General features: G+C 39.6%; 1 protein-coding gene across 1 annotated transcript in view; it reads right to left on the bottom strand.

Annotated features, from left to right (window-relative positions):
- Positions 1-5,073: 5,073 nt before the first annotated feature.
- Positions 5,074-26,401, bottom strand: part of LOC135227062 (uncharacterized) — a 37,708-nt gene continuing 16,380 nt past the window's right edge. Inside the window, exons 3-4 of the mRNA XM_064266881.1 lie at positions 9,714-9,890; positions 5,074-9,141 (exon numbers count right to left, since the gene is read on the bottom strand). Of these exons, the coding sequence (XP_064122951.1) occupies positions 8,915-9,141; positions 9,714-9,890 (404 nt within the window). The 3' untranslated portion in view covers positions 5,074-8,914. The remainder of the gene's footprint in view (positions 9,142-9,713; positions 9,891-26,401) is intronic.

The raw sequence follows: 26,401 nt of genomic DNA, 5'->3' as shown, positions 1-26,401 counted from the left end.
GAGAGTTTGTATTACATACTGTAATGATGTTATTTGATTTCGATATTTCATATAATTTGCTCATGACTTAATAAATGACACACTAAACAGACTAAACTAGAGAAATTGTGTTGTATCATAAATGGTTGAATGATGACTTCATCAGTCACTGCTGTTTATAGTGTTTGCACAACTTGGTTGGATGGGCTAGATTACATGGTTGTTATTGTGCCTCTGTCATACCATAGGCCAGTACCCTGGGCCCTCTTGATGTACATAGCCAACCAAGATCTGAGGAAACTGCTAGTTGCTGTAGACTATCCAGTTCCCCTTTAGGTGGAAGCACTAACTTTAGTAGCAAGACAGTTTATTATTGTTAATGATAATTAATAATAGGAAATTGTCTTCCTGCTAAAGGAGGTGGTTCCACCCAAAGGGGGACACAAATCAGGATCCCTAAAGACTAAGGAAGGATGTAACTTATGCAAGAACAGATATGGAATCACCTTCAGTTTGCATAATGCAGCCACAACTGTGTCTTTTCTTTTAGGAGAGGTCAGCTTACCCTTTGACCAAATAGTCTTTGTTATGTAGTTTGGTTTTAGATCAGTTGGAATTACCAGCATCATTGGTTAGTGTAACCAAACCAGCAAATCAAAATACTTGACTCTCGTAAGGCTGCCCAAAGACTTGTCAGAAAAGTTAGTCAGTTTTTATTAAGACATAGTATTGCTTAAGAAATCAATATTCATTTATGGTATTGCTTAGAACCACTGATGAAAAAAATAACACGAAGCAGTCTACATTTTCTCAGGTTGCCTTTATTTTTCCCTTGAGCTCTTGGCTACTTTTAATTGCATGAGGTATCATGATGTATCAATATCATCATAATAATGTGAATATTTCATCCAAAATTATGAAGTCTTGCGAAAGATAAATTTCCATTATAAAATGAGAAGTACCCATTGCTTTCCTCGATACATGTATGTACTGTAATCTCATTCTGAGCTCTTGAGAAGTTATAACATACGTAATTTTAAAGTAAATTTATTTTTATCAAGGATCATTATTACATTCAGCTACAAATTATTTTATTGCACATACATGGTAAGAGTTATGACCCTAGTTCATGTAAAACCATCAAAGGATTTCAACATCCTTGCACACATCAAATCTTACCCCAACAAATATTTTTCATATTATCTCATGAATATACTGGGTATATCACATATACTATTCCTAAGAAAAAGTTCATTAGAAAAGTTATATTGTAATATTTTGCCTATTAGGAATATTTCATTCATAAAAGAAAAGCATTGCCTCTACAAAGATTTCAATAATTACTTTCTATCATATGAGATGGTTATGCTTTAATGTTATAATCCTAAAAATTATGTCACTAAATATTAGGTAAGAAAAAAGAAGTATTAGAAAAACTTAGATTTGGGAATGCTGTCGAATTTATTTTACCCATTATTATATGAATGCATTGCGATAGACATTACCTTTACTAATATCACATGCAGTTTGCCATGCATCCCACTCTGTTGATGGTACTAAAGTTTTGTCTCAAGGTCCTTTTAGTCCCAGATGCATTGCTTTTTGCATTTTATCTTTCAGCTGTTCTCTTCAATATCTTTGGGACTAATTTGTCTAACAACTAACTTTGCGGTAATCCCATTTGCACCTCTAATGAGAAAAAATCTTTTAGGCAAGAACTTTGAGTCTATAAAGGTGACTATGGTTTACCAATATTTAAGGTTGGTTGACCATTAGATATTTGGGTTTTAATCTTTTAGGCTGCATGTATGTGATGGAAAGGAAATTGTCAATAAGAGTGAAAATTTGCATAAATTAATTATCAATGGCAGGGAAATGACCAGGTATTATATTTTTTGAAGTTTGGTACTAGAAATTCATCAGATTATTTAAAATTACGTCCAACGGTGAAGAGTGATGTATGATTCATATCTTGGAGTATAGAAAGGCAAGTAGCTATGAAGTGTCAGCTCAGCAGTAGAGGCATGCATTAGAAAGTTAATAAGAGAAAATTCTCATTAGGCAAGTACTATACTTATTATTTTCTCACAAGTTCGTATCTTGAGTTATATCCAAGCTGCAATCTAGCGCCTCGGTGGCGTGGTTGGTATGGTGTTTGCGTCTCACCTCGTTGGTCGCGGGTTCGATTCTCGGCCATTCCATTGAGGAGTGAGAGATGTGTATTTCTGATATAGAAGTTCACTCTCGACGTGGTTCGGAAGTCACGTAAAGCCGTTGGTCCCATTGCTGAATAACCACTGGTTCCATGCAACGTAAAAGCACCATACAAACAAGCTGCAACCTGCTTCTTGAAGTTGTGACTCCAACTACCTTATGATTCTGATAATTCCAAGTTACCTTGGCTTTGGCCAGCAGTACTCCTATGGAGCAAACCCAGATCAAGGTTTTTACATCCAATCCTTTTCAGGTGCCTATAGTATTATTGCTGTTGCTCCCAAATAATAGACATTACTTTCATCCCTGCTTACCATATTAACTTTATGTATTTCCATACTAACTGTGAATGCTGATTTGTGATATGCATTACCACTGAAAACAACCTCAGAACTTATTTTTACACTTGGAGCTCAGTAGCTTGGAAGACTGACACATTAATACTCCCCAGATTTACAATTGCCCTACCAGACTGTGAGGGTAGTACTCTTTCTTAAGTCTCAAAGGGAATATGTGCAGAATTTGTTCTTAAATTTGAGGAAAGTATTGGAAAAAAATCAAGTTTAAGAAATCTTACAGTTAAGTTGGAAGAGGACAAAGGAAGCATATGAAAAGTAAAAGGCTGAAAGCTCTTCAGCTGGGGCAATACAATCTTCCAAAAGTACTATATAAAAAGCTGAAAAAATTATTGTGTTTTGTAGTCTTCACTGCTCCATAAATGAGTCGGCTCCATGTAGTTTGCCAGAAAGCATGCTCAATTGAGGAAGTTTGTCAGGTTGGTATCTGTTTTCCCCCTGATTTTGGGTCTTGGGGACACATCACAGGAAAAAAAAGTATAATCCTCTGGTCCCAAGGACTAGCCCTACTTCGAGGAAAGATGCTTGGAGGGTGAATTCCATGTTTTTTCATGTCAGGACATTCCAGATTAATTATAAAAAATTACAGTAATATACTTGGTATTAATATTTAAAATTGTTTAAAAGAATATTTAAAAGCCGTATTAAGCTTATGAATTTGATTTAAGTAGTTAAGATTCCTGCCCATGTCCCTGTTATATAACCACATTTCTGATACAGATCATGGAATTTGGTTGTTTTTGTTAGTCAACTTGTCTATGTTGGAGAAGTACAAATAGAGGTAGCTAAAAACTCTATTAATGATTCATTGATGCAGAATAGGTATATAATTCATTGAACTTCCATCATCTTTTTTTAATTCTCAAATACTGGTGTATGCATCTCTGTGGCCAGATGTCAGTAAAGCAGCTAAAGCTGTCTGTGATTAATATGCCCAAAACCAGATCTCTTTAAAAAATAGTCAACTTCATGAACAGTGAATTTAATAAAAGTAAAGCAGATTAATGATTTACTGAACTGTGGTTATCTTCATGTCAAAAGATCATCACAGTGAGGTAAATATATTTGAATAATTACGCTCACTGGACCTAGTGATGTTTTAGAAATAGCCCGCTTGACCCAGTTCCAGATTGCAAAGAATGCAGATCAACATTAATCACTGTCAAATTTTGTAGTCTCCCAAAGAAATTTTGCGAGAATCTTCATTGTCAGTTTATCCCATCTTTAAATTTTTAAGAGCTCCAGTTTGTTAAATATACATGATATAAATTTTATAGTTAAAAACAAGACTTTTGGTCTGCTCTGTAAGAGTCTAGTATTTTACCTCAGTCTGGTTAAACTAATTCAGTATAACCAAGGTGTGGGTGGTAGAAGATACATATTTTGTTTCTCCAGCAGTTGGTAATCTTGAATTCATCCACATAGATTTTTCAGTAAATGTTCTTTGTATAGTACCCATACATAAAAATCATGGTATCTAGCACTGTTATAACACCTTGAAGACAATCTTTACGTGGATAGATATTAACCAAAGAGGTGGAATTATTCTACACTCTCCATAAAGTGCCAACTAGCTTTTGTAAATACGTATGCTTGTTTTCTGACTCGACTACCAAGTTGTCATTGTAGCCCTACTAATTTGTCGAGCATTTTAGGTTCAGTAGAGCAAATGAGTGTTTTAATTTTGCAGTTGGGATGGGACTAACCACGCTAATGGAAATTTTGTTTACTGTACAGTTTCCACTGCTTTTTTCTAAATATGATTCGGAGCTTGGTCACTGCCTAGACCAGGAACAGAAATGTTCATGACATAATAGCTTTGTAGTTCTGAAACAATTTTTGAAATGTTTCATCCTTGTATAATGCCCATTAATAAATAGCAAGTATTTTTTTTTATATATATATATAAGTATGTACTCAGTTTTCTGTGTAAAGCAAAGTATAATTGGTATGATAGCTGTTTGTAAGTGTACAACTTCAGGTGTTAACTAAGGTTTCTTGTTAATACAGAATAAATGTCCTGTCTTCTACTGCTAATATTACCACAACCATTGAATTTCAAAAACCTTTTCTTTTTGTAGTAGATTCTTATTAGTAATGTAACGCTTTCTAGAAGAGACACTTTTTTTTTTTTATCTACACTTTCCTTATCTTCCTTATTTCTTGCAATGGACTTCTGACCTGTTATCTGTAATCTCCATGACCTACCTTATATCTAATTGATGATATTCTTGATTTTAAGATCATTTTCAAATATTCTTGGTAGGGTTTTTTTTTTCACCATCACGATAATGTTCTTTGTAGGATGGAAATTCCTGCTTATTAAGTATTGACCTAATATTCCATCAGCTTGATGTAAATTATATATGAGAATTTGAACATGTTAACACACTTACTCAGGGGCCACCCCTCATGACCCAGCTCCTGTCTGTAGACAATGCAATACGACATTAACAGTGAAGCATATTTTGTGTGAATGCCTAAATTTCAGTTGACAGTGAATGACAAGTAATGAATACAAATCCCCTGAAGAGACTTTATTAGAATCTTAAACATTTTCCATCAATTCAATCTTTGTTCTTACAAAATGTTAATTTATTAGATAAAAAATCTAATTAGTACCTTCTTAATAAACCATTAATACCAGCCCTTTGTGAGCTATTGTTTTTGACTGTATATTGATTTAAAATATATTTTATAGTTTAGTAAATAATCAGTAGATTATTGATTTTGATGTTTTAGTAGGTAATATCGGTATGTATAACTCTTTAACAATAGCCCAAATTTGTGGGCTTCACAAATCCTAGACACCCCAATCCCAGTCTAAAAGAAGAAATTCGCTGCTGGCTGCAAAGTAACACCTCATATGCACTCCCTTGGATTGTGTTTAAGGGAGGTAGACACATCTAGCTTGTTGACAACAATCCATGCATTCTTTGACAGCTAATTTTATATTTTTGTTATTTCAATATTTAAATCTACGTACTCTTTAATATAAGAAAACCATTGTTCCCATATCATCTCTTTGTATTCTTGTGAGCAGCAAAATAGGAATTGTAAGGAAAAACTTGCCCAAATTTAGGCTCTGCCTGTGACTGGTTGGGATATTTTTTACATACTCAGCATTTCCCATAGGATATTTTACCTGAAAAAACAGCCTTTGTATTCCAAGCAAAATGTTTTCCAAATGATTTTAATACTATTCTTTTGTTAGCATGACCCAGATGATCCTTTGTTATTTCCATGACAAAGATAAATGAGGTTCTTGCCTGCCTGGAATTCATAATCCCTGAGGGCAGATGAGTTGTGCTGGTATCCATCCAGCAGAGGATTTTCTTTTGAATCATAAATGGAGGATCTAGAATTATATTAGGCCACAAATGTGGGGTCATTTAAGTGAATGATATTTACTGGAACATTTTTCTTACAAAAAAATACAGTATGTGTTTTATGAAGAATCATCATCTCATCTAACAGGATTTGAATAATGCAACTACTGTAGCTACAATGGAATATCCTTATATGTATTATGTTTAATCCTTGTGATAACAACTAATACAGTTTTTGGGGGGTGTTTATCAAGTTTAGATAGTTTTGTATGTGTGTTTGTTTCCTAGGTGCGCTAAAGAGAGATTGATAGTGGTATGACATTCTGATAAATAAATTAGATTTCCATTGAATTTTGTATGATATCCAATAGAGTAGGCTTTACTTTGGATCTGTGATTTTCCATATTGTCATAATCTTAGAACTCTTTAGTTACTATAGTTCCATGTTTATTTTAATTGTTAAATAAAGAAGAGGTAATGATTTCATTTACAGAGGTTTTTGATAGCTACGTCTTGCAGTTTGCTAGATTTTGCTTTCTTCTTTAACTGTTTGTTAAGCTTAATGTGTGTGCTCTTAATTTCAGATATGGTATTGTGACAGGATGGGATTTAGATTCCATTTCAGTTAATTTGCTTAACAGTTGGATAGTTTGATTATGAGTTAACTAGAATCAGTTCTACTTTGTGGTTATCTTTCTGTCATTTAGTGTGGTGACACTTTTGCCCCATAGAAAATATGCAGTGAACTTAGGAAAATCAGTTACTGTATGGAGTTTGGAAATGGAAAGATATGCTCTTGCAAAAAAGCAGCAATTGACATTACAATGCCTGAAAAAATCCAATACCAAATGTTAATAAACAATTTAAAGTTGAAAGCCTGTTTATGTTAAAAATCATGGGTATAAATGAGAGAGTGTGTTTAAAAAACACAAAACTATGGAATATTAAGTGAATAAAACAATGCTAAGTAGCTTGGAGCAACCTGTTGTTTACCAAGTTTATATTTGCTTACATTTCATATTATTTTTCTTTTTCTGATAATCTTACCTACCTTTTCTTCAGTATGGCTGAGGAGATAGCTCGAGAGTTTTCTAGTGTTGGTATGACTTAAGTATTATTTGAAGCTTCAGTGCCTTGGAGATAAACAGTGGGTAAATTTTTGTTGCACTGAAATAACTTTTATTCACTTTGGATTCTCCCATAATTATTTGGACCCCCTGGTAAATGACTTCTGTCATGATTATCCATAAAAAAAAAGAAGATAATTAAGAAAATTACCTACCTAGCTACTTTCAAGTGCCTCTTGCTGGTTCTTTCTTTATAGAATAACGTGTTAATTTTACAAATTATGTTTTCATTGTTAGTTGACTTGCAAGTCTTTCATCTGAATGCTCTGTTGTCATGAATGTGTAGCCATCAAGTTAAGATCATATGACATGAAACTGGCAGTGTCCTTTAAAATAATGTGTGGTAATTCTTGTTTGTAATTTGAGGGTTGAAGTTTATAAAACAAAACAAGTTAAACCTATATCTCTGTTAAGTGTTACTTTTGTATCTCAAACCAACAGGAATGGTGCTTTCGGGCTGAGACTTGAATGTCGTTGACATTTATTTTGTAAGATAGGCCATGTAAGTAGTATTAGTATGTAGTGTTGTTAGGTTGTAATTTTTACAATACTTGTATTTGCATATACAGGTGTGCATTTAGTTTGCTGTTAGTTACTTTCCTTATGCAGTATTTCAGATATGATAAGGAACCATGTTTAATTGAGAAATGCCAGCATGATTATATAATTTTTGTTTTGTGTGAAGGACCATTTAAACACTTTGTCCTTCAGTTGTTTGGAAACCATAGTGAATTATTACAATTTTGAATGTTTACCATAATACACTAATGTTTAATGTTGCTGTTAAACTGACATATTATTCTGATGTTTCTTCATGGAGAATTTTTAAATAAAGATAATTAATACATGTTATTAGTTGCCCCTTGAAAACTGCAGCAGTTTTTAATTACAAATGAATAATCTCTATGTAAAGTATTCATATTTTGAAACGGACGTCTCCTTCATCAATATATGTAATGTCTTGCTGATAATGAATTATGCTTTGCAGTGTGAGGGGTAGTAGTACTATACATACTTTGTGCCATGGAACAGTGAGGAAAATTTGGCATATAAATCTCCTAGAAAAATGATTTCCTCAGATTACTGAAATGAATTCAATTATAAAAGTTAACTCTCTGCCATTGAAGAATAGTATTGTCACTGTGTAATCTAATGAGAGGTCGATGAAGAGCCCTTGTTGTTAAAGCTATAGCTTACACATCTGCCAACTCCTTTTAGAGCTTCTCATCTTCCTTGATTTTTTGTGCATTCACTAGCATAAGAAAGAAAATGCTTCAGTTCTTTCAGTAAAATTATGTATTTGCCTAATGCAGCCTACAGTATAGTGTATCTACAAAAATAATTCTTAAAAACACTTCAGAGCTTAATCTATAGCTTACTTCCTAAAAAATTTTTTTTTTTAAGAGTACCAAGTTCTGACAACATAAGTGTTTGAAATGTTGCTAAACTAGGGTGGAGTGTATTCTTATTTTTATACTACCAGTAAAAGAAATTAAATTTAGATCACTACAGTACTGACAACCAAATTATGTATGCAGTATTAAGTCAGCAACGTTAAAATACAACAAATATTAGGATTTTTTATAGCTTTATGTTAATTGTTGCTACATACCTGCTGCTATTGAAACAATACTCTCAGTAAGATTCTTGTAACATTTTACACAAGTGTGACAGAATCTGAAAAATCCATCTTCACTACTTAACTTACATCTACACTTAAAACAGCATTGTAGTGGCATCAATCTATAGTAGTGGATAGTTTTTCTCATCTTAAACCTTTTTGGTGTTCCTAAGGAAATATCTGCTTTTAAACCAAGTCCTTACAATATTGGTTCACAATATACTTATTTATAATTAGTCTCATGATTTTGTGTTGATGTTTGGTTATTCACTCAAACTATTATTTTGTTTATTGATTTTCTGGTTGTCTGTAGTCACAAATGAAGGGATACTTTTCTCCACAGAAGAAATTAGTGGCTCTGTATCCTGACCATTTATCCAAGAAGATGCACTTCATATTTTGATTCCTGCTTGGCTGCCCTTGCTTCCAGGTGCTGCGCTCCACTTCCCTGCCATTTAACCATTTCCACCTTCTGCTTGGCACATCAAATTTTGCTCCAACCCAGAAAGCATCAGCTGTAGAGGTAAAATTTAATATATTCTGTAAAAGTAGCACACAAATACCTAGTAGACTTGAAAGTTGGTTGTTTCTTAGGTTTGAAATTTTATGGCACAAAAGTTGACCATTTTCAGCCCTTGATTATGTTGAAGTTGACAACTTTTTAACGTACTGTGCTATATTGATAGGTTTTGTCAAGATTTTCTAAAGGAAAGAGAGTCTATGATATAACTTCATTAAATGAGTGCTAAAGAATTCATATCAGATTTGAAAAGTAGATAAATGATAAAATGTTCTATAGATGAAAATATTTAGACATAGTTACTCTTAATTGGGCTCAGAACTTATATATCCATAGATGATTGTTTTTTTTCTAGAGACAATTCAGATTTTGTGAAATTTTGTTACACAATATGAAACATATTTACTAGCAAATGGTAGTTCACACATATATTTAGAGCAACATGCACATAAGTTTGTGGGTTGATTGTATGCATGGGTTTCATGTTGTACTATTGATATTACTTTTTCATATACACAATTTTGAAGGTCTTGTACATGGAGACAAATGCTTCTCTCAGATACTTACAGTAATAACGTGAAAGGAATGTTTGTAATTCGCGGAGTCTGTATGGAGCAGCCAGTGTACCACCATAGTTTTGACAAAAGGCATGAGCCTCACCCCATGACCGCCAGTCTCTTTGATCATGGAAAACCAAGAAGCATCCCCCTGCCTGATTATGGAAAGGTGTAGGGCAGGTAGTTGCTGTTAGAGAAAAGATATTGTACAGAGTTAGTCATTATTATTATTATTATTATTATTATTATTATTATTATTATTATTATTATTATTATTATTATTATTATTATTGTTGTTATTAATAATATATATATATATAATATATATATATATATATATATATATATATATATATATATATATATATATATATATATATATATATATATATATATATATATATATATATATATATAACATATATATATATATATATATATATATATATATATATATATATATATATATATATATATATATATATATATATATATATATATACACATATATATACAGGCAGTCCCCGGGTTACGACGTTCTTGGCTTATGACGTTCTGAGGTTACGGCGCTTTTCAATTATATTCATCAGACATTATTTCCAGGGTTACGACGCATGTTCCAGGGTTACAATGCTTACAACGCTCATCGGGCAGATGAAATATGACACCAAAAATGCAAAATAATTAATATTTCAAGGTTTTTTTTTATGAAAAATGCCATAAGAATGCAGTTTACATAGTTTTTAAAAATGCCATAAGAATGCAGTTTACATAGTTTTCAATGCGCCCAAAGCATTAAAAACGTAAGGTTTTTTGTAGGATTTTTACGATGTTCCGGCTTACGACGATTTTGGGCTTACGACGTGTCTCAAGAACGGAACCCCCGTCGTAACCTGGGGACTGCCTGTATATATATATATATATATATATATATATATATATATATATATATATATATATATATATATATATATATATATATATATATATATATATATATACACACACACACACACACACACACACACACACACACAGTGATACCTCGAGATACGAAATTAATCCGTTCGGAGGCGCCCTTCGTATCATGAGTTTTTCGTATCTTGGACCGCATTTTACGTGTAAAATGGCTAATCCGTTCCAAGCCTCCAAAAACACCCCAGTAAATTTCATAATAAAGCTAAATTGACCTATAAACAATGAAATACTGCAACAATTTGGACCATTCAATACCTAACTTAATAACGTACTGCTAATTACCTGTAAATAAAGTGTATTAGAGTACATGGTATACAAGAAATATAGTACGTATGTAGTAAAATGTGGAAGCTTACCTTTCGAGTGAGGCTATCTCCAAAAGTGGCGACAGAGGAGGAGGACAAACGGCAGATACGTACGTACACTTAACTTTACGAAACGCATAAAAAAATGTAAGGAAAACACACATAAACTAGAATTTACGAAACACATTAACAAAACTGTAACACTTGACTTTACAAAAAACTAACATTAAAAAAAAATTTTCTTTTTTTTTATTTAAAATATTTTTTTTTACTTTTTTATACTTTACGTAGGGTTTTTGTTTGTTTTGTTTGTTTTTTTTTTTTTTTTTTTTTTTTTTTTTTACAAAATTTTAACTTCATCACCACTTTCAACTTTCTGTTTTTTAAAAAAATAACTATCCAAGGAAGATTGCTTCTGCCTACTTTTCACAATGTTCCTGAAACGACTCAGGCAAACGTCATCGAACTGCACAAGCATACGACCTGTGTGAGCCTTTTCGGGGTGTCTTTTTTTTCTACAAATTATTGCACTTTATGAAAAGCGGCTAGAACATCCTTAATTTCTGCCGTTGTCATAGGGTTGTCCTCCTCCTCCTCGCCGCTGCTAGAGAACTCCCCTTGAACGACGTTATGTGGCATGGCCTCCAACTCCTTCAGGTCATCCGTTGTAAGCTCCTCTTGGTGCTCCTCGAGAAGGTCATTGATGTCGTCCTCGTTGACGACCAGCCCCATGGACTTGCCGAGTGCAACGATCTCGTCAAGATCTGGTTGCAAAACAGTTTCAGGATTGTCAACTGTTTCTAAATCTGCAGCACCAGCTTCGCCCACGTCGAATCCCTCGAAGTCTTGGGCGGATACGACATCAGGCCAGAGTTTCCTCCACGAGGAATTCAAGGTTTGCCTCGAAACCTCCTGCCAAGCTTGGTCAATGAGTCGGATGCATATCACAACATCGAAATGCTCCTTCCAAAATTCACGCAAGGTGAGGTTTGTGGTATCGGTGATGTCGAAACATCTGTTGAAAAGATGTTTCGTATACAGCTTATTAAAGTTCGATATCACTTGCTGGTCCATGGGCTGGAGGAGAGAGGTGGTGATAGGCGGAAGATAAAGAACCTTGATGAAGGAATACTCCGCTAGGATATCTTCCTCGAGGCCAGGAGGGTGGGGAGGGGCATTGTCCAACACCAGCAGACATTTCAGAGGGAGGCGCTTCTCTTCCAGGAATTTCTTCACTATAGGGCCGAAACACAGATTTACCCACTCCGTGAACAAAAGCCTCATTACCCAGGCTTTTGCATTAGCTCTCCACATCACTGGAAGCTTCTCCTTAAGCACTTTGTGGGCCTTGAAGGCTTGAGGAGTCTTGGAATGATAGACCAGTAGGGGCTTCACCTTGCAATCCCCACTGGCGTTTGAACAAAGTGCGAGCATAAGCCTGTCTTTCATAGGCTTATGCCCGGGTAGCTTCTGCTCTTCCTCCGTGATGTACGTCCGACGAGGCATTTTTTTCCAAAAAAGGCCAGTCTCATCACAGTTGAAGACTTGCTGAGAACTGTAGCCTTCCTTGGTCATCATCTCGTGGAACGTCTTTTTAAAGGCTTTGGCCGCTTTCGTGTCCGAGCTGGCAGCCTCCCCATGCCGCACCACCGAATGGATGCCAGTCCGTTTACGGAATTTCTGGAACCACCCATGTGAAGCCTTGAACTCTGGGGTTGGCGTTGATGTCCCTTCTCCTCCGTCGTCTTCGGCCTGGGCAATCAAATCGCCAAAAATCGTGCTGGCCTTGTGGGAGATTACCGTCTCCGTTATCGTATCGCCAGCGATTTGTTTGTCTTTTATCCAGACAAGAAGCAGCTGTTCCATCTCGTCGTGCACGTGGGTCCTCTTGCTGGACAAAATAGTGATGCCCTTGGAAGGTGTAGCTGCTTTGATGACATCCTTCTGTTTAAGGATGGTGCCTATTGTTGACGGATTTCGGCCGTATTCCTTGGCGATCACACTCAATCGCATACCAGGTTCATACTTCTTGATAATCTCCATCTTTGTCTCCAAAGAGAGCATTCTCTTCTTTCCGTGAATTTCAACTTTCTTAGGACCCATGACTACTATATACTGTACGTAATTTACGTATAAGTGGAGTAAAGTTCTCAACAACACGATAAAGTACGTATACTGCAACGAAATCACTAACGAATTTACATTAATAAACGAAATCGTTAGAACGAACGAATACCGCGTGCGTACGATAACGATGTTGGGACGAGTGGCCGAGGCACGCTGCTACGTAGTAGATGCATGATGGGAAGGATGCTGAACAATAGGAGAGAAGGATGTCATGGCGGTGACTAGCATCAGGAACCAATGGGAGAGCAAGAGGATGGTGGTGAGTCTACTCAGTTGGCGGGGTGCGAGTTTCAAAATTGTTATCGGTGGTCCGGGCAAATCTCGGACTTTACAGCAACAACCTTTCGTATCTTGAAAAATTTTCGTATGTAGAGCCGTAAAATTTTTTGTGTTAGCTTTCGTATCTCGAGTTTTTCGTAAGTTGAGCCTTTCGTATCTCGAGGTACCACTGTATATATATTATATCTATCTTAGATCCTAAATATTCCATCTCACATTAAGTTTTGTAGGGCTTCTAAACAAATAGGTTACGTATGCATCATTAAGAATGATTAATGTTTTTTCCTATAAGACAGAAAGATCAAGATATAGTTGTCAGCTCCGAGTCAAAAGTTGAGGGCTGTCTTTCAAATGTGGTAACATGGCCAAAGAAACATGGATGAGGGGTGGGCATTTCAACAGGTTCAGATGTATGAGCAGCAGTTACTCATTGGACTACCAAGATCGCGAAACAAGTACCTATTTCTCCCGTATGTCTATTCAAGTTGAGGAGAAAGGATGAGAATGCTATAGTTTAAGAGATCACCAGCCAGTTTATCAGGATCGTTTCATGGATGACCGTTGAGTGACATAAGTGCTGCGGCCATAGAATTGAGGGGTCAGGATCTCCGCAGACATGATATCGGTGCTTCAGCCGAAAGAGCTGGTGGTCATGATTTCCCTTAACCCTCTGCGTCAACTTGAACAGAATATTTTGGAAGCGGAAGAGATAGAGAATCAGGAGCTTCTTTCCTCTTATGCAGAGGTTATTGATTTGATTCATCAGTTCAGTAACCTTTCGAGGAGGACTGAAACTCCTTCTATGATGGCTCCTACTAGGATAGAAGCTCTTTTAGGACCCAAGAAAGATGTTAAGGTGTCCTATGAATTGCTCCAGCCATGCAGATTCTGTTTTTCACCATGTCAGTGCATGGATTTCAGGACGGGATAACTTTACGATCAAATGGGTTGTTCAAGTTTCTCCCTCCTCTACTTCCAAGACATAAAAAATATTATTCAACACCTGGTATACCTTTGTTGAGTAGATTTATCAACCCAGATGTTTGTTTGAGACCAGGTTTGACTTTAGACCAACTCAAAATGGAATGTCCTTTGCTTATGTGTCAAGAGGCTGCTACATTGGAGTCTACAGCCTCTTCTATATTCCAGACAGCTTCTTGGCTAGATTTATGATCGACTGGTGTGGCTAAAATTACCTCTTCTGATTCAACAAAGAAGTCAGTGGATGAGTCTGCTTTTGTCAGGTGGCTTCAGTCAGCGTCTAAAGCTATCTCATACCTAACTAACTTAAGTGCTAATGTTTGGGCTAATATACTGTTGATGAGAAGAGACGCAACTCTAGCCAGGTTAAGCCACGCTGTGGATGTAGACTCTATTATCTCTACGTAATGGGGATATTTTAGTGTCTCAGTTTCTGTTACCTAAAGACAAACTGGAAGCAGCAATTGATAGAAGGTCTGATACCAATAACAGACTTGTTCAACAGGCTGTTAATAAGTCTACTTTGAATCGACCTAATGAGGGAAGGAAGATTCAACAAAACCCTCAAAAGAAGCCAGTGAAACAGACTCCTGCTCCTAAAACAACTCAGTCGGCTTCTCAAAGGAAAAAACCACCTGAATGGCCCCTTCAGAATCATTCTTCAAGGGGTAGAGGAACCAGGGGCAGAGGAAGATGTGCAAGACGATAGGCTGGGCACCTTTCCCCACTTAGTGCCACCAGTGGGGGGATGCTTGGTGAGTCATTGGTCTGTGTTGCAGAGATTCTGAGCAGAACCGTGGGTAGTAGATACCCTTCAAGTAGATTATCTACTTTCATTCGACTTCACTCCACCTCTGAAGAACTGCCCTCTATCACACCTCTTTACAGTCTTGGGTGTCAGAAGCTCCTTATTTTGTAAGATGAAGTGAGGTAAATGATGGAGAAGGAAGCTGTCAAACAAGTATTGCTTCCTTTGAGAAGATTCTACAGCCATATTTTCCTTGTTCCAAAGGCCAATGGCAATTGGAGGACTGTGATAGACCTGTCAACTTTGAATCTTTTTATCAGGAAGACGAAATGCAAAATGGAAACTCCAAGGGCAGTCTTAGCAGCTGTCAGGGAGAGGGATTTCATGCTAACCATAGACCTAAAGGATGCATACTTCCAGATCCTGATCCATCATTCTTCCAAGAAGTTTCTTCAATTCAGCCTTGCAGAGAATTCAGGGTGCTATGTTTCGGACTGACAACATTGCCTCAGGTTTACAAGAGTACAGGCAGTCCCAGGTTATAAGCAGGGGTTCCGTTCCTGGCAGGATGCTGCTAAGCAAAAACCACCATTAACCGAAACTTGGCGCTTATGGCACCAATACAGGCAGTCCCCGGGTTACGACGTTCTGAGGTTAAGGCGCTTTCAATTATATTCATCAGACATTATTTCCAGGGTTACAACGCCTACAACGCTCATCTGGCAGATGAAATATGACACCAGAAATGCAAAATAATCAATATTTGAATGTTTTTTTTTGATGAAAAATGCAATAAGAATGCAGTTTACATAGTTTTCAATGTACCCAAAGCATTAAAAGTAAGGTTTTCTTAGGATTTTTTATGATGTTCCGGCTTACGACAATTTTCAGCTTATGATGCGTCTCGAGAACGGAACCCCCGTCGTAACCCGGGGACTGCCTGTAACAGGTTAATGGGGCCTCTATTAGGTTTGCTCTGGTGCCATAACTATAATCGGTGTCTTATGGCGCAGATAACCGGAAGTCAGCATGTTATGGCACCATAAATCACCAATTTTATGGCATAGACAAGCCCCATAAAACTGGATCACCATTAACTGAGCCCGCCGATAACCAGGGATTGCCTGTATTCACTTACGTGTCGACGTGGGTGTATGTATGCTTAAGGGATCAAATTGCTAAGATACCTGGATGATTGGCTGGTCATTGCAAAGTTGAGAGAGAAGTTACTTTTGGACAGAGACTATTAAAATTTTTAAAAGAAATTGATCTATTTAATAAGATATAATGGATTTTTAGCATTTTAATATTCATTTAATATTTTAAGAACTAGTATCGTCCATATTTTTACTTATATATATATATATATATATATATATATATATATATATATATATATCTATATATATATATATATATATATATACCTTTTTTTTATCTTCAGTCTTCTTAAGTTTGTACTCCCATGAATAATACACACATAACCATTGCTCATAATCATACTTCATGATGGGGCTGAATGACCTTTTGGGTCCAAGTCCCAGGTCTTAGACCTAAATCTCATACATCCATCCATCCATCCATCCATCTTTCTGGACAGAGACTGACTTCTTCAATTTTGTCACAGCTTAGGCATTGTGATAAACTGGGAGAAGTCGAATCTGGATCCCAGTCAAAAGATTTTGTATTTTGGGATAATTATAGATTCAGTAAAGGCCAAAGCCTTTCCATTAGAGGAGAGAATTGAAAAGTACAGGAACATGAATACCTATCTGTTGAGGAAAACAACCAGCAAAGCAGTGGCAGGTAGTTCTGGGCATTCTAACTTTGCTGGAGAAGCTGGTTCCTCACAGAAGGATACATCTATGATCTTTGCAATGGAGGATGAAGGAGTTTTGGTCTCCAGCAATAGATCATCCTTCTATGCAGATCCCATTGTCGACAGAGGTGAGAGATGATCTACTATGATGGATGGACAACAGCAATCTTATGGTAGGAGTATCTACTCAGGAAGCCTCTCCAGATCTCCTGTCTTTGGATGCGTCAGTCGAAGGATGGGTCATGCATCTGGACAATCTAATAATTTTGAGGCCGGAATCAGTAAGAACAAACAAATAAATGTGTTGGAGTTGAAAGCAGCATTTCTAGCCCTGCAGGAGTTTCATGGAAGTGTAAAGGGGCACTCTGTAGTATTGATGTCAGACAACACCACAGTAGTGGCATATGTAAACAAACAAGGAGGCCTAGTATCTTGACAACTACATCTTATGACAGTGCAGATCAGGGCTAGATACATTCCAGAGAAGAGGAATGTTGTAGTAGACAAACTAAGCTGCCGGGAACAGATTCTGGGAACAGAATGGTCTTTACATCAGGAGGTGGTAGACAGAATGTTTACCTTTAGGCAAAGACCAGGTATAGACCTCTTCTCAGTAAGGTACAAGAGAAAAAACGTGCCTTCGGCCCATAGCTGTAACCACTTTCATTCCTTGTACTGTACCTCCTTTCATATTCTCTTTGTTCATCTTACTTTCCACTCTCTCCTAACACTTGACTCATAGTGTAACTGCGAGGTTTTCCTCCTGTTACACCTTTTAAACCTTTTACTGTCAATTTCCATTTCAGCACTGAATGACCTCAGGTCCCAGTGCTTGACCTTTGGCCTAAATTGTATATTTAACTCAACTACATATAGTACTATTATTCAGTAGTTCCGGACACAGGTGCAGTGGCAGACGATGCCCTACAACATCCATGGGACAATCTGGACATATATGCTTTTACTCCATTTTGTCTGATCCACCAGATTCTGAACAGTGATGAGGTTTCCAGACCTATTACCTCTGCTGGTAGAAGTTCCAAGAGAGCTGCCTCCCTGGCACAGTCTTCTATGTCAACCCCATGTGGTGAGGTATGACCAGTCAGTACAGTCCGTATCACTTCACGGATGGAGATTATAAAGCATCCCCTGCGAGCAAGAGGCTTTTCTCGAAAAGCAGCGACTCAGATGTCAGGATATATCAGAAAATCGTCAACATATATATACCATGGAAAGTGGTCTGTCTACTGTGATATGTGTCATAGACTGGGTATTTCTCCACTCGGTTCTTCTGTTCAACAAATAGCTGATTTTTTAGTATTTCTGACAGAAGAAAAACATCTTTCTATGTCAGCCATAAATAGGGTTATAGGGCTGCTCTAGCTATGGTGCTAAGGATGAAAGACTTAGATATTTCTGCTTCTTGGGAAATATCAATGTTGATCAAGAGCTTTGAGCAGTCCTGTATTCTTAAAGAACTCAAATCTCCTGGCTGGATTTAACTCTGGTGTTTTCTAGCCTTACGAAGGCTTCCTATGAACCGTTGCGACAGGCTACAGATAGAAACTTAGATGCTTAAAGCAGTGTTCTTGCTGGGCCTAGCATCAACAAAAAGAGAGGGAGACTTTCATGGTTTGTCATATGACTTAAAACACACCAGAGGTTCGAAGTATTTAGTTCTTTAATTTTATACATTCAACTTCCCTGCCAGATATATACTTAGCTATAGACTCCGTCGTCTCCGACAGAATTTCAAATTTCGCGGCACACGCTACAGGTAGGTCAGGTGATCTACCGCCCTGCCCTGGGTGGCAGGACTAGGAACCATCCCCGTTTTCTAATCAGAATTCTTCTGTCGCCGGACCATCAACATTGTTGTTGGTTCCTCTCGATTGGTTTTTCTTTTTTCACCGGCAATTGATCTTCTTGACCGACTTTTGGTGACGTATCTGGATTGTTGGATTGGCATACGCTTTTGTGGACTGTTTTGTGGACTTGATTTTGGATTTTTCTTTAAATATGTCTGACTCTGGTATGGTTGTGAGACGTTGTGTGAATGTAGGCTGTAAGGTGAGGTTGCCGAAAGCTTCGGTAGACCCTCACACGGTATGCAAGAGGTGCAGGGAGTATGAATGTTCTTTTACTAATACTTGTAAAGAATGTGAGAACTTGAGTGAGAACGAATGGAAGAATCTAACTAATTATTTAAAAAAGTTAGAAAGAGAAAGAGTGAGGAAGGCTTCTCATAGAAGTTAAGTAGTTCTAGATCTGAACTAATTCCAAGCTTGGGATCTTCCCCAAGGGTAAGTATTGCTACTTCTCCTTCCATTGCAGCCCCTTCTCCTATTGCAGAACCTGTAGATCCAGCGAAAGAACTTGCAGATCTAAAAGCAGCCTTCAAAATAATGGAAAACAAAATGGCTGCCATACAAGGTAAGGCTAGTGAATTGTCATTAGACAGTGATATAAGTGTCCCAGTGTAGTGGAGGGGGCATCTGGTCGGCTCAGCAACGCTCCTAGGTCTAGACCTCTTCCAAGCTCACATGCCCAGAGGAGAAGGAATGTCGAAAGCGAAAGGAGGTTGTGGAGAATCCCCACCGATCAGGTGTCCCTTCGGCGGTTTCTGTGACACCCCAGACTGAACCAAGACCGCTATTGTAAAAGCGTCCCTAAGTGAGTGTTTCTCGTCGTCGGGATCTTCGTCTCCGAGACGGGATTGGAGAGATTCCGATCGATCTCGGCCTCTCAAGAGGAGTTGGAGGGCGCCAACTATCGACTCGAGCCCTGAAAACTTCCCGGAGGAGTCTCCATCGGAGTTAAGAAGGCGAGAAGAGCCATTCTTCCAAACCAGAGGTGAGAAGGAGGCAGGAGGTGGAGGCTATGGACTCCTCACCTCCTCCTTCCCCTCCTCCCGAAGAGGATAAAGAGGAGGCTACTAAGAAGTCATGATGGCGATGCAGGAACAGATTTCGTCGTTTGTAGGAGTCCTGTCAAAGGAGCCTCCTAGAAGGAAAGACACTTCCCTTCCTATTAAAAGATCCCTCCAGACGTTTATGGAGGTATCTACCTCCAGGATCGATACTCCTACCCGAGGTGAGGTTTTCTGTACGAACCTGGATGAAACAATCAGACGTCTGGCACCGGCCAGGAGTGAGGAGTCACCCAGGAGGCAGGAGCCAAGAGCCAGGAGTGAGGAAGTCAACAGGAGGCAGGAGCCAAAAAGAGCCAAGAGTGTGGAGGCATCCAGGCAAGAGGCAAGAGCCAGGAGCTAGGAGCAGGAGCAAGGAGCAGGAGGAGGCCAGGAGTCCCAGGCAAGAGCCAGGAGGCAAGAGGCAGGAGTCAAGAGGCAGGAGCCAGGAGGAGCCAGGAGCAGGAGTCAGGAGGCATAGGAGCCAGGAGTCCGGGGAGTCGGAGTCAGGAGGCAGGAGTCAGGAGCCAGGACGTCAGGAGTCAGGAGGCAGGAGTCAGGAGCAGGAGGCAGGAGTCAGGAGGCAAGAGTCAAGAGCAGGAGTCAAGAGTCGGGGATCGTTCCTGGAGGTTATGACTCTTCGCCAAATAGGAGCTCTCTCTCCTTCAGAACATAGGAGGTCTTGGAAGGACTCTTCCTCAAAACGGGAACGTTCTCTTCGTCGTGGATCGAGGGTTAGACGAGTTGTCTGACGACGATCCTCCTGCTAATGAGGACTTTCTAGTTACAAAGTCTTGGTCCTCTTTACTACTACAAGAGTTTGGAGATTCTCTTAGTCCTGCGGCTCCTCTTCTCCTCGTTCGCATCTTTTCGAGCTCAGCTACGGCTAAATCGTCGGCCTTCTTGAAAATGAAGCCTGCGATATCAATGAAGAAGGCACTCCATTCTTTAGATTCTTGGATGGACAAGAAGAAGGAGTTAGGAAAGACGGTATTCTGCATGCCTCCTTCCAGATTGCACGGGAAGAGAGGTATTTGGTATGGACAGGAGAGACTATGGGTCTTTCTTTACCCGCCTCTGCAGATGCCGACTTTTCCAGTTTAGTGGAGGCCTCTAGACGTCACTCCTTAGGATCGGTCAGAGCGACGTGGAGCACTTCAGAGTTGAACCACTTTCTAAAGGGACTTTTTGTCACTTTAGAGGTGTTCAATTTTCTGGATTGGTCGCTCGGAGTTCTGGCCAACAAATCTAAGGATCCGAGTTTCTGAAGAACCCAGAAATTCTCCATAGCGTACTGTCCTGACATGGATAAGGCAGTACAGGACGGTTCAGGTGAAGTGGCTTCACTTTTCGGTGCTGGTCTCCTGAAAAAGAGATCAGTGTATGGTTCCCTTTTATCGAAAGGGTTTTCTCCGAGCCAGAGGACTGCCTTACTGTTCGCCCCGCTATCAGATCATCTGTTTCCTTCTCAGTTAGTCAAGGATATATCTCGCTCACTAACTGAGAAGGCGACACAAGACCTGCTTACTCAAACGTTCCAAGAAAGGACGACCGGGTAGTGGCGACGGTTAAGAAGGAACCTCGTCCTACTCAGCAGCCCTTTCGTGGAGGGTGCAACGGCTCGTCCCCCTGCCAGAAAGAAGAGCTCTGAAAAGAGAGGAAGGTCTTCATTTAGACCATTCAAGAAATCTAAGTGACTTGTTGCTCCTCCAAGCACAGTGGGGGCGCCAGACTCCTGAACTTTGCGGGAGTATGGGAAACAAAGGGGGGAGCCGACCCTTGGTCAGTGTCGGTCCTGAAGAAGGGATATGTAATCCCCTTCGACGACAAACGCCGCCCCTAACATCTACGCCTCGGGAACTGTCAGCGATGGTACAGAGACCCGGTTAATGCGAAAGACTCTCCTTCAGATGGTGGAGCAAATGTGGGAAAAAGAGGCCATCGAACTGGTACAAGATCCACACTCCCCGGGATTTTACAATCGCCTTTTTCTAGTACCAAAGGCATCGGGGGGGTGGAGGCCCAGTTCTGGACGTAAGCGCTCTGAATCGCTTCGTACAGAAAAAGAAGTTTCGTATGGAAACGTCCGCCTCTGTCATGTCGGCGCTTCGCCCAGGAGATTGGATGGTCTCTCTGGACCTGCAAGACGCCTATTTCCACGTTCCCATTCACCATTTGTCAAAGAAATATCTTCGCTTTGTGATAGGAGACAAGATCTTTCAGTTCAGGGCTCTGTGCTTCGGACTGTCTACAGCCCCACAAGTATTCACCAACCTGATGGCGAATGAGCAAGATGGCTTCACCTAGAAGGGATAAACATCTCCCTCTACTTGGACGACTGGCTGATAAGGGCCAAGTCGAAGAGTCAGTGCTTGGAGGACTTAGAAGTAACAAGGAACATGATAGATTCGCTAGGGTTGCTCGTCAACCTCGAGAAGTCACAACTGATCCCCAGCCAGAGCTTGGTCTATCTGGGGATTCAGATGGATTCTCGGGGTTTTCGGGTGTATCCTTCGCGAGAAAGAATCGCTCGAGGTTTGTCGAGAATCTCGAGCTTCTTAGAAAGAAAGAACAGCTCAGCGAGGGATTACCTGAGCCTGTTAGGGACCCTGTCCTCATTGGAAAAGTTCTTCTGTTGCTAGGGAGGACTTCACCATCCGCCCGCTATTCAGTTTTTCCTCAAAGAGGTGTGGAGTTGGAAGACGGGTCAACTCTCGGACGTTTTCCAACTTCCACAAGAAGTAAAAGATCATATTGAAGTGGTGGATCCCTCAGCTTCAAAAGAACACAAGGCGTATCGCTTGCCCTGCAGAACCCAGACCAAGTGTTGTTTACCGACGCTTCGGAGTCGGGATGGGGAGCGACGCTGGGAGCGAGAGAGGTGTCAGGCACCTGGACAAAGGAACAGGTGTCCTGGCACATCAATTGCAAGGAACTTGTGGCCATACACCTAGCCTTAAAGTTCTTCGAACAAATAGTCAGAGATCGGGTGATACAGATAAACTCAGACAACACCACGGCTCTGGCTTACATACGCAAGCAAGGAGGCACGCACTCTTTCTCCCTCTATCAGTTGACAAGACACCTGTTAACCTGGACGGAAGAAAGAGGCATAACTCTCCTCACAAGGTTTGTTCAAGGGATCAAGAATGTGAGAGCGGACAGACTGAGCAGGAGAAACCAGGTCCTTCCCACAGAATGGACTCTTCACGAAGAAGTGTGTCGAAGTCTTTGGTCCCTGTGGGGGAGACCTCACATAGACCTGTTCGCGACGTTCCTCTCCAAAAGAATAGAGACCTTTTGCTCTCTAGTAGAAGATCCGAGAGCCTTCGCAATAGATGCGTTTCTCATGGATTGGTCGGGTGTGGACGCTTACGCCTTTCCCCCGTTCAAAATCCTGGGGGAAGTGCTCAGGAAGTTTGTAGCTTCGAAGAGCACGAAGTTGATACTCATAGCCCCATTTTGGCCAGCCCAGGAATGGTTCACGGAGGTGCTGGAGTGGATAGTGGACTTCCCCAGATCGCTTCCAAACAGACACGATCTACTCAGACAACCCCACTTCGAGAGGTTTCATCACAACCTCCCAGGTCTCGCTCTAACTGCCTTTCGACTATCGAAAGACTTGTCAGAGCGAGAGGCTTTCCTCGCAAGGCTGCGGGCTCTATCGCTAGAGCCCGCAGAGCTTCGACGAGAAGAGTATACCAGTCGAAGTGGGAAGTCTTTAGGAGGTGGTGTAAAGGTCAGAAGCTGTCCTCCTCCAGTACCTCTATAGTGAATATTGCCGATTTCCTCCTCTTTCTGAGAGAGGAATCACACCTATCTGTCTCGACAATAAAAGGATACCGAAGCATGCTGTCTTCAGTATTCAGGAATCGAGGCCTGGACATTGCTAACGACAAAGATCTACACGATCTAATTAGATCTTTTGAGACTTCGAAAGCAGCTACTCCTAAAACACCTAGCTGGAATCTAGACGTGGTCCTGAAATTCCTTTCATCGGATAAATTCGAACCTTTACATCTGGCGTCCTTCCGCGACGTCACTAGGAAATGCTTGTTCCTGGTGGCTCTCGCTACAGCCAAGAGGACGAGCGAATTACACGCTCTGGATTCCACGGTGGGGGTTCAAAGGAGATGCTGCCATCTGTTCTTTCCAGACAATGTTTCTGGCAAAGAACGAAAACCCATCAAAACCTTGGCCCAGAAGTTTTGAGGTAAAAGGCCTATCTAACCTAGTAGGCAGAGAGATAGAGAGATCTCTCTGTCCAGTGAGAGCCCTTAAATACTATTTAGAGAGGAAGAGGCAGATGGGAGCTTGTCAACAAGGTCTTTGGTGTGCAGTAAAGAACCCCAAACGACTCATGTCCAAGAACGCCTTGGCTTTCTTTGTGAGAAGCGTTATTACGGACGCTCACAAGAACTGCTCGGAGGAATCCTTCGGTCTTCTAAAGGTCAAGACGCATGAAGTAAGAGCAGTAGCAACGTCTTTGGCGTTCCAAAAGAATATGTCTCTGAAGAATATCATTGAGACGACATATTGGAGGTGCAATTCAGTGTTTGCATCTCATTATCTGAAGGACGTGAGAGTGACCTATGAGAAGTGCTTCTCGCTAGGTCCTTTTGTATCAGCAGATACAGTACTGGGTCTTGGAGCAAAGACTGATCCTTAATTTTGTGTTTTTATCGTACATAAACCCTCTTGTCAGATATGTGCTTGGTTTTCTAGTAGCAAGCTCACTACTGTCGCACGGGAGCAGAGTGTCCATTGCTGGTAGGGCGATCAAGGGTATGTATGACTAGTAGGGGAGTACAAAATTTTTTTTTTGTATATTTTGTAATGAAAGTGTAATTATGTTTCGAGTTTTTTGGTTGTTTGTGAGGAGTTCGGGGATGACTCCTTACAATCTTAGAACTAACATGAATGTTAGGATCAGGTGATCGGGATCGGTTTTGTGCTCCTTGAACAAGGTGTATTGTCATGTAAGTGGAATAGCACCCAATGACAAAGGCCTTTAGGCTCTGCCGAGTAAGTGGATAAGACCCCATTGGCAGACCCACAAGAACTCTTAGCCATAGATCATTATCTCGCTGAGGCTCTTGAGGCTAAGCAGACTCCAAGGCAGTAGCCGCGAAGTCTTCAGCCTAATAAGGTAGGAACCAAGGTTTATAAATACCTACAACATATGTTGTTTACCTGTCTATTTCAGTAGTTAGCTGTCTCTTACCCACCACCAATGGGTGCTAATCAGCTAAGTATATATCTGGCAGGGAAGTTGAATGTATAAAAATGATATTGTCATGTTACAATAAAGTTTTATACATACTTACCTGACAGAATATATAACGATTAATAGCCCACCCAGCCTCCCCGCAGGAGACAGGTGGAAGAGAAGAATTCTGATTAGAAAACGGGGATGGTTCCTAGTCCTGCCACCCAGGGCAGGGCGGTAGATCACCTGACCTACCTGTAGCGTGTGCCGCGAAATTTGAAATTCTGTCGGAGACGACGGAGTCTATAGCTAAGTATATATCTGTCAGGTAAGTATGTATAAAACTTTATTGTAACATGACAATATCATTTTATTCCAGAATTCACTGCCAAGACACAGAATCCAGCAATTATTGATGACAGATTTGTCTCCTTTTCTATACCTTCTTTGGGAGACGTTATAGATAATTACCCTGACGAAATGTTATGTCCCGTTAGAACACTGCATGCTTATTTAAAAAGAATTTGACATCTCAGACCAGCATGTCACAGACATTTTGTTAGCACAGGCCAGATCAAGAAAGAATTGTCCAAGAATACAGTTTCGTTTTGGTAAAGAGAAACAATCAGGAATGCCTATTCAACAGAGGCAAGAGAGTCAGACGATGTCATGAGGGTAAGAGCCCATAACATTAGAGGTCTGAGCTCTTCCTTGGCATTTAAGAGGACTACGTCTTTTCATAGAATATTGAGAGCTGGTATACAGTGGGGCATCGCTTATTCACGGATCAGTATTCACGGATCCAGTTAATCACGGGTTTTTTCTTGGACCGTTTCTCATGTTACATCACTGGTATGAATCGCTGCATCACGGGTTTGTTGTGTTGCGTATGCGATGTTTTTCGGTAGGCTAACCCTCGGCCGTGGTCCGATAACTACCAACATTCATTTAAAGACTCATATAATGATATTAACTGACAATAAAGGTAATAAAACCATTCTCACCTAATATATTATTGTCCTATCTTCGAAATAAATAGCCTATTCAAGGTTTATGTACGACGTTCATTGGTAGGCTAAGCGTAGTTGCAGTGCGATAACCACCAACGTACACAAACATTCACATTATGATATTAACTGACAATAAAGGTAATAAAACCATTCTTACCATATATATTATAGTCATATCTTCATAATAAATAGCCTATTCAAAGAATAATTCCACATCATTGCACTCAACTTATCGTCGGAGTGGCCAGCCACAAAATGTAAGCATATACCTTTACGTACGAAAATGGTTTATGTATACGGTTGCGTTCAAAGCGACATTTTTTGTTTTGATAAA

The sequence above is a fragment of the Macrobrachium nipponense genome, chromosome 15 (genome assembly GCF_015104395.2).
Source record: "Macrobrachium nipponense isolate FS-2020 chromosome 15, ASM1510439v2, whole genome shotgun sequence".
In the NCBI taxonomy this organism is placed as follows: Eukaryota; Metazoa; Arthropoda; class Malacostraca; order Decapoda; family Palaemonidae; genus Macrobrachium; species Macrobrachium nipponense.
The sequence above is the reverse complement of the archived record's forward strand: the minus strand, read 5'-3'. Positions and strand labels throughout refer to the sequence as shown.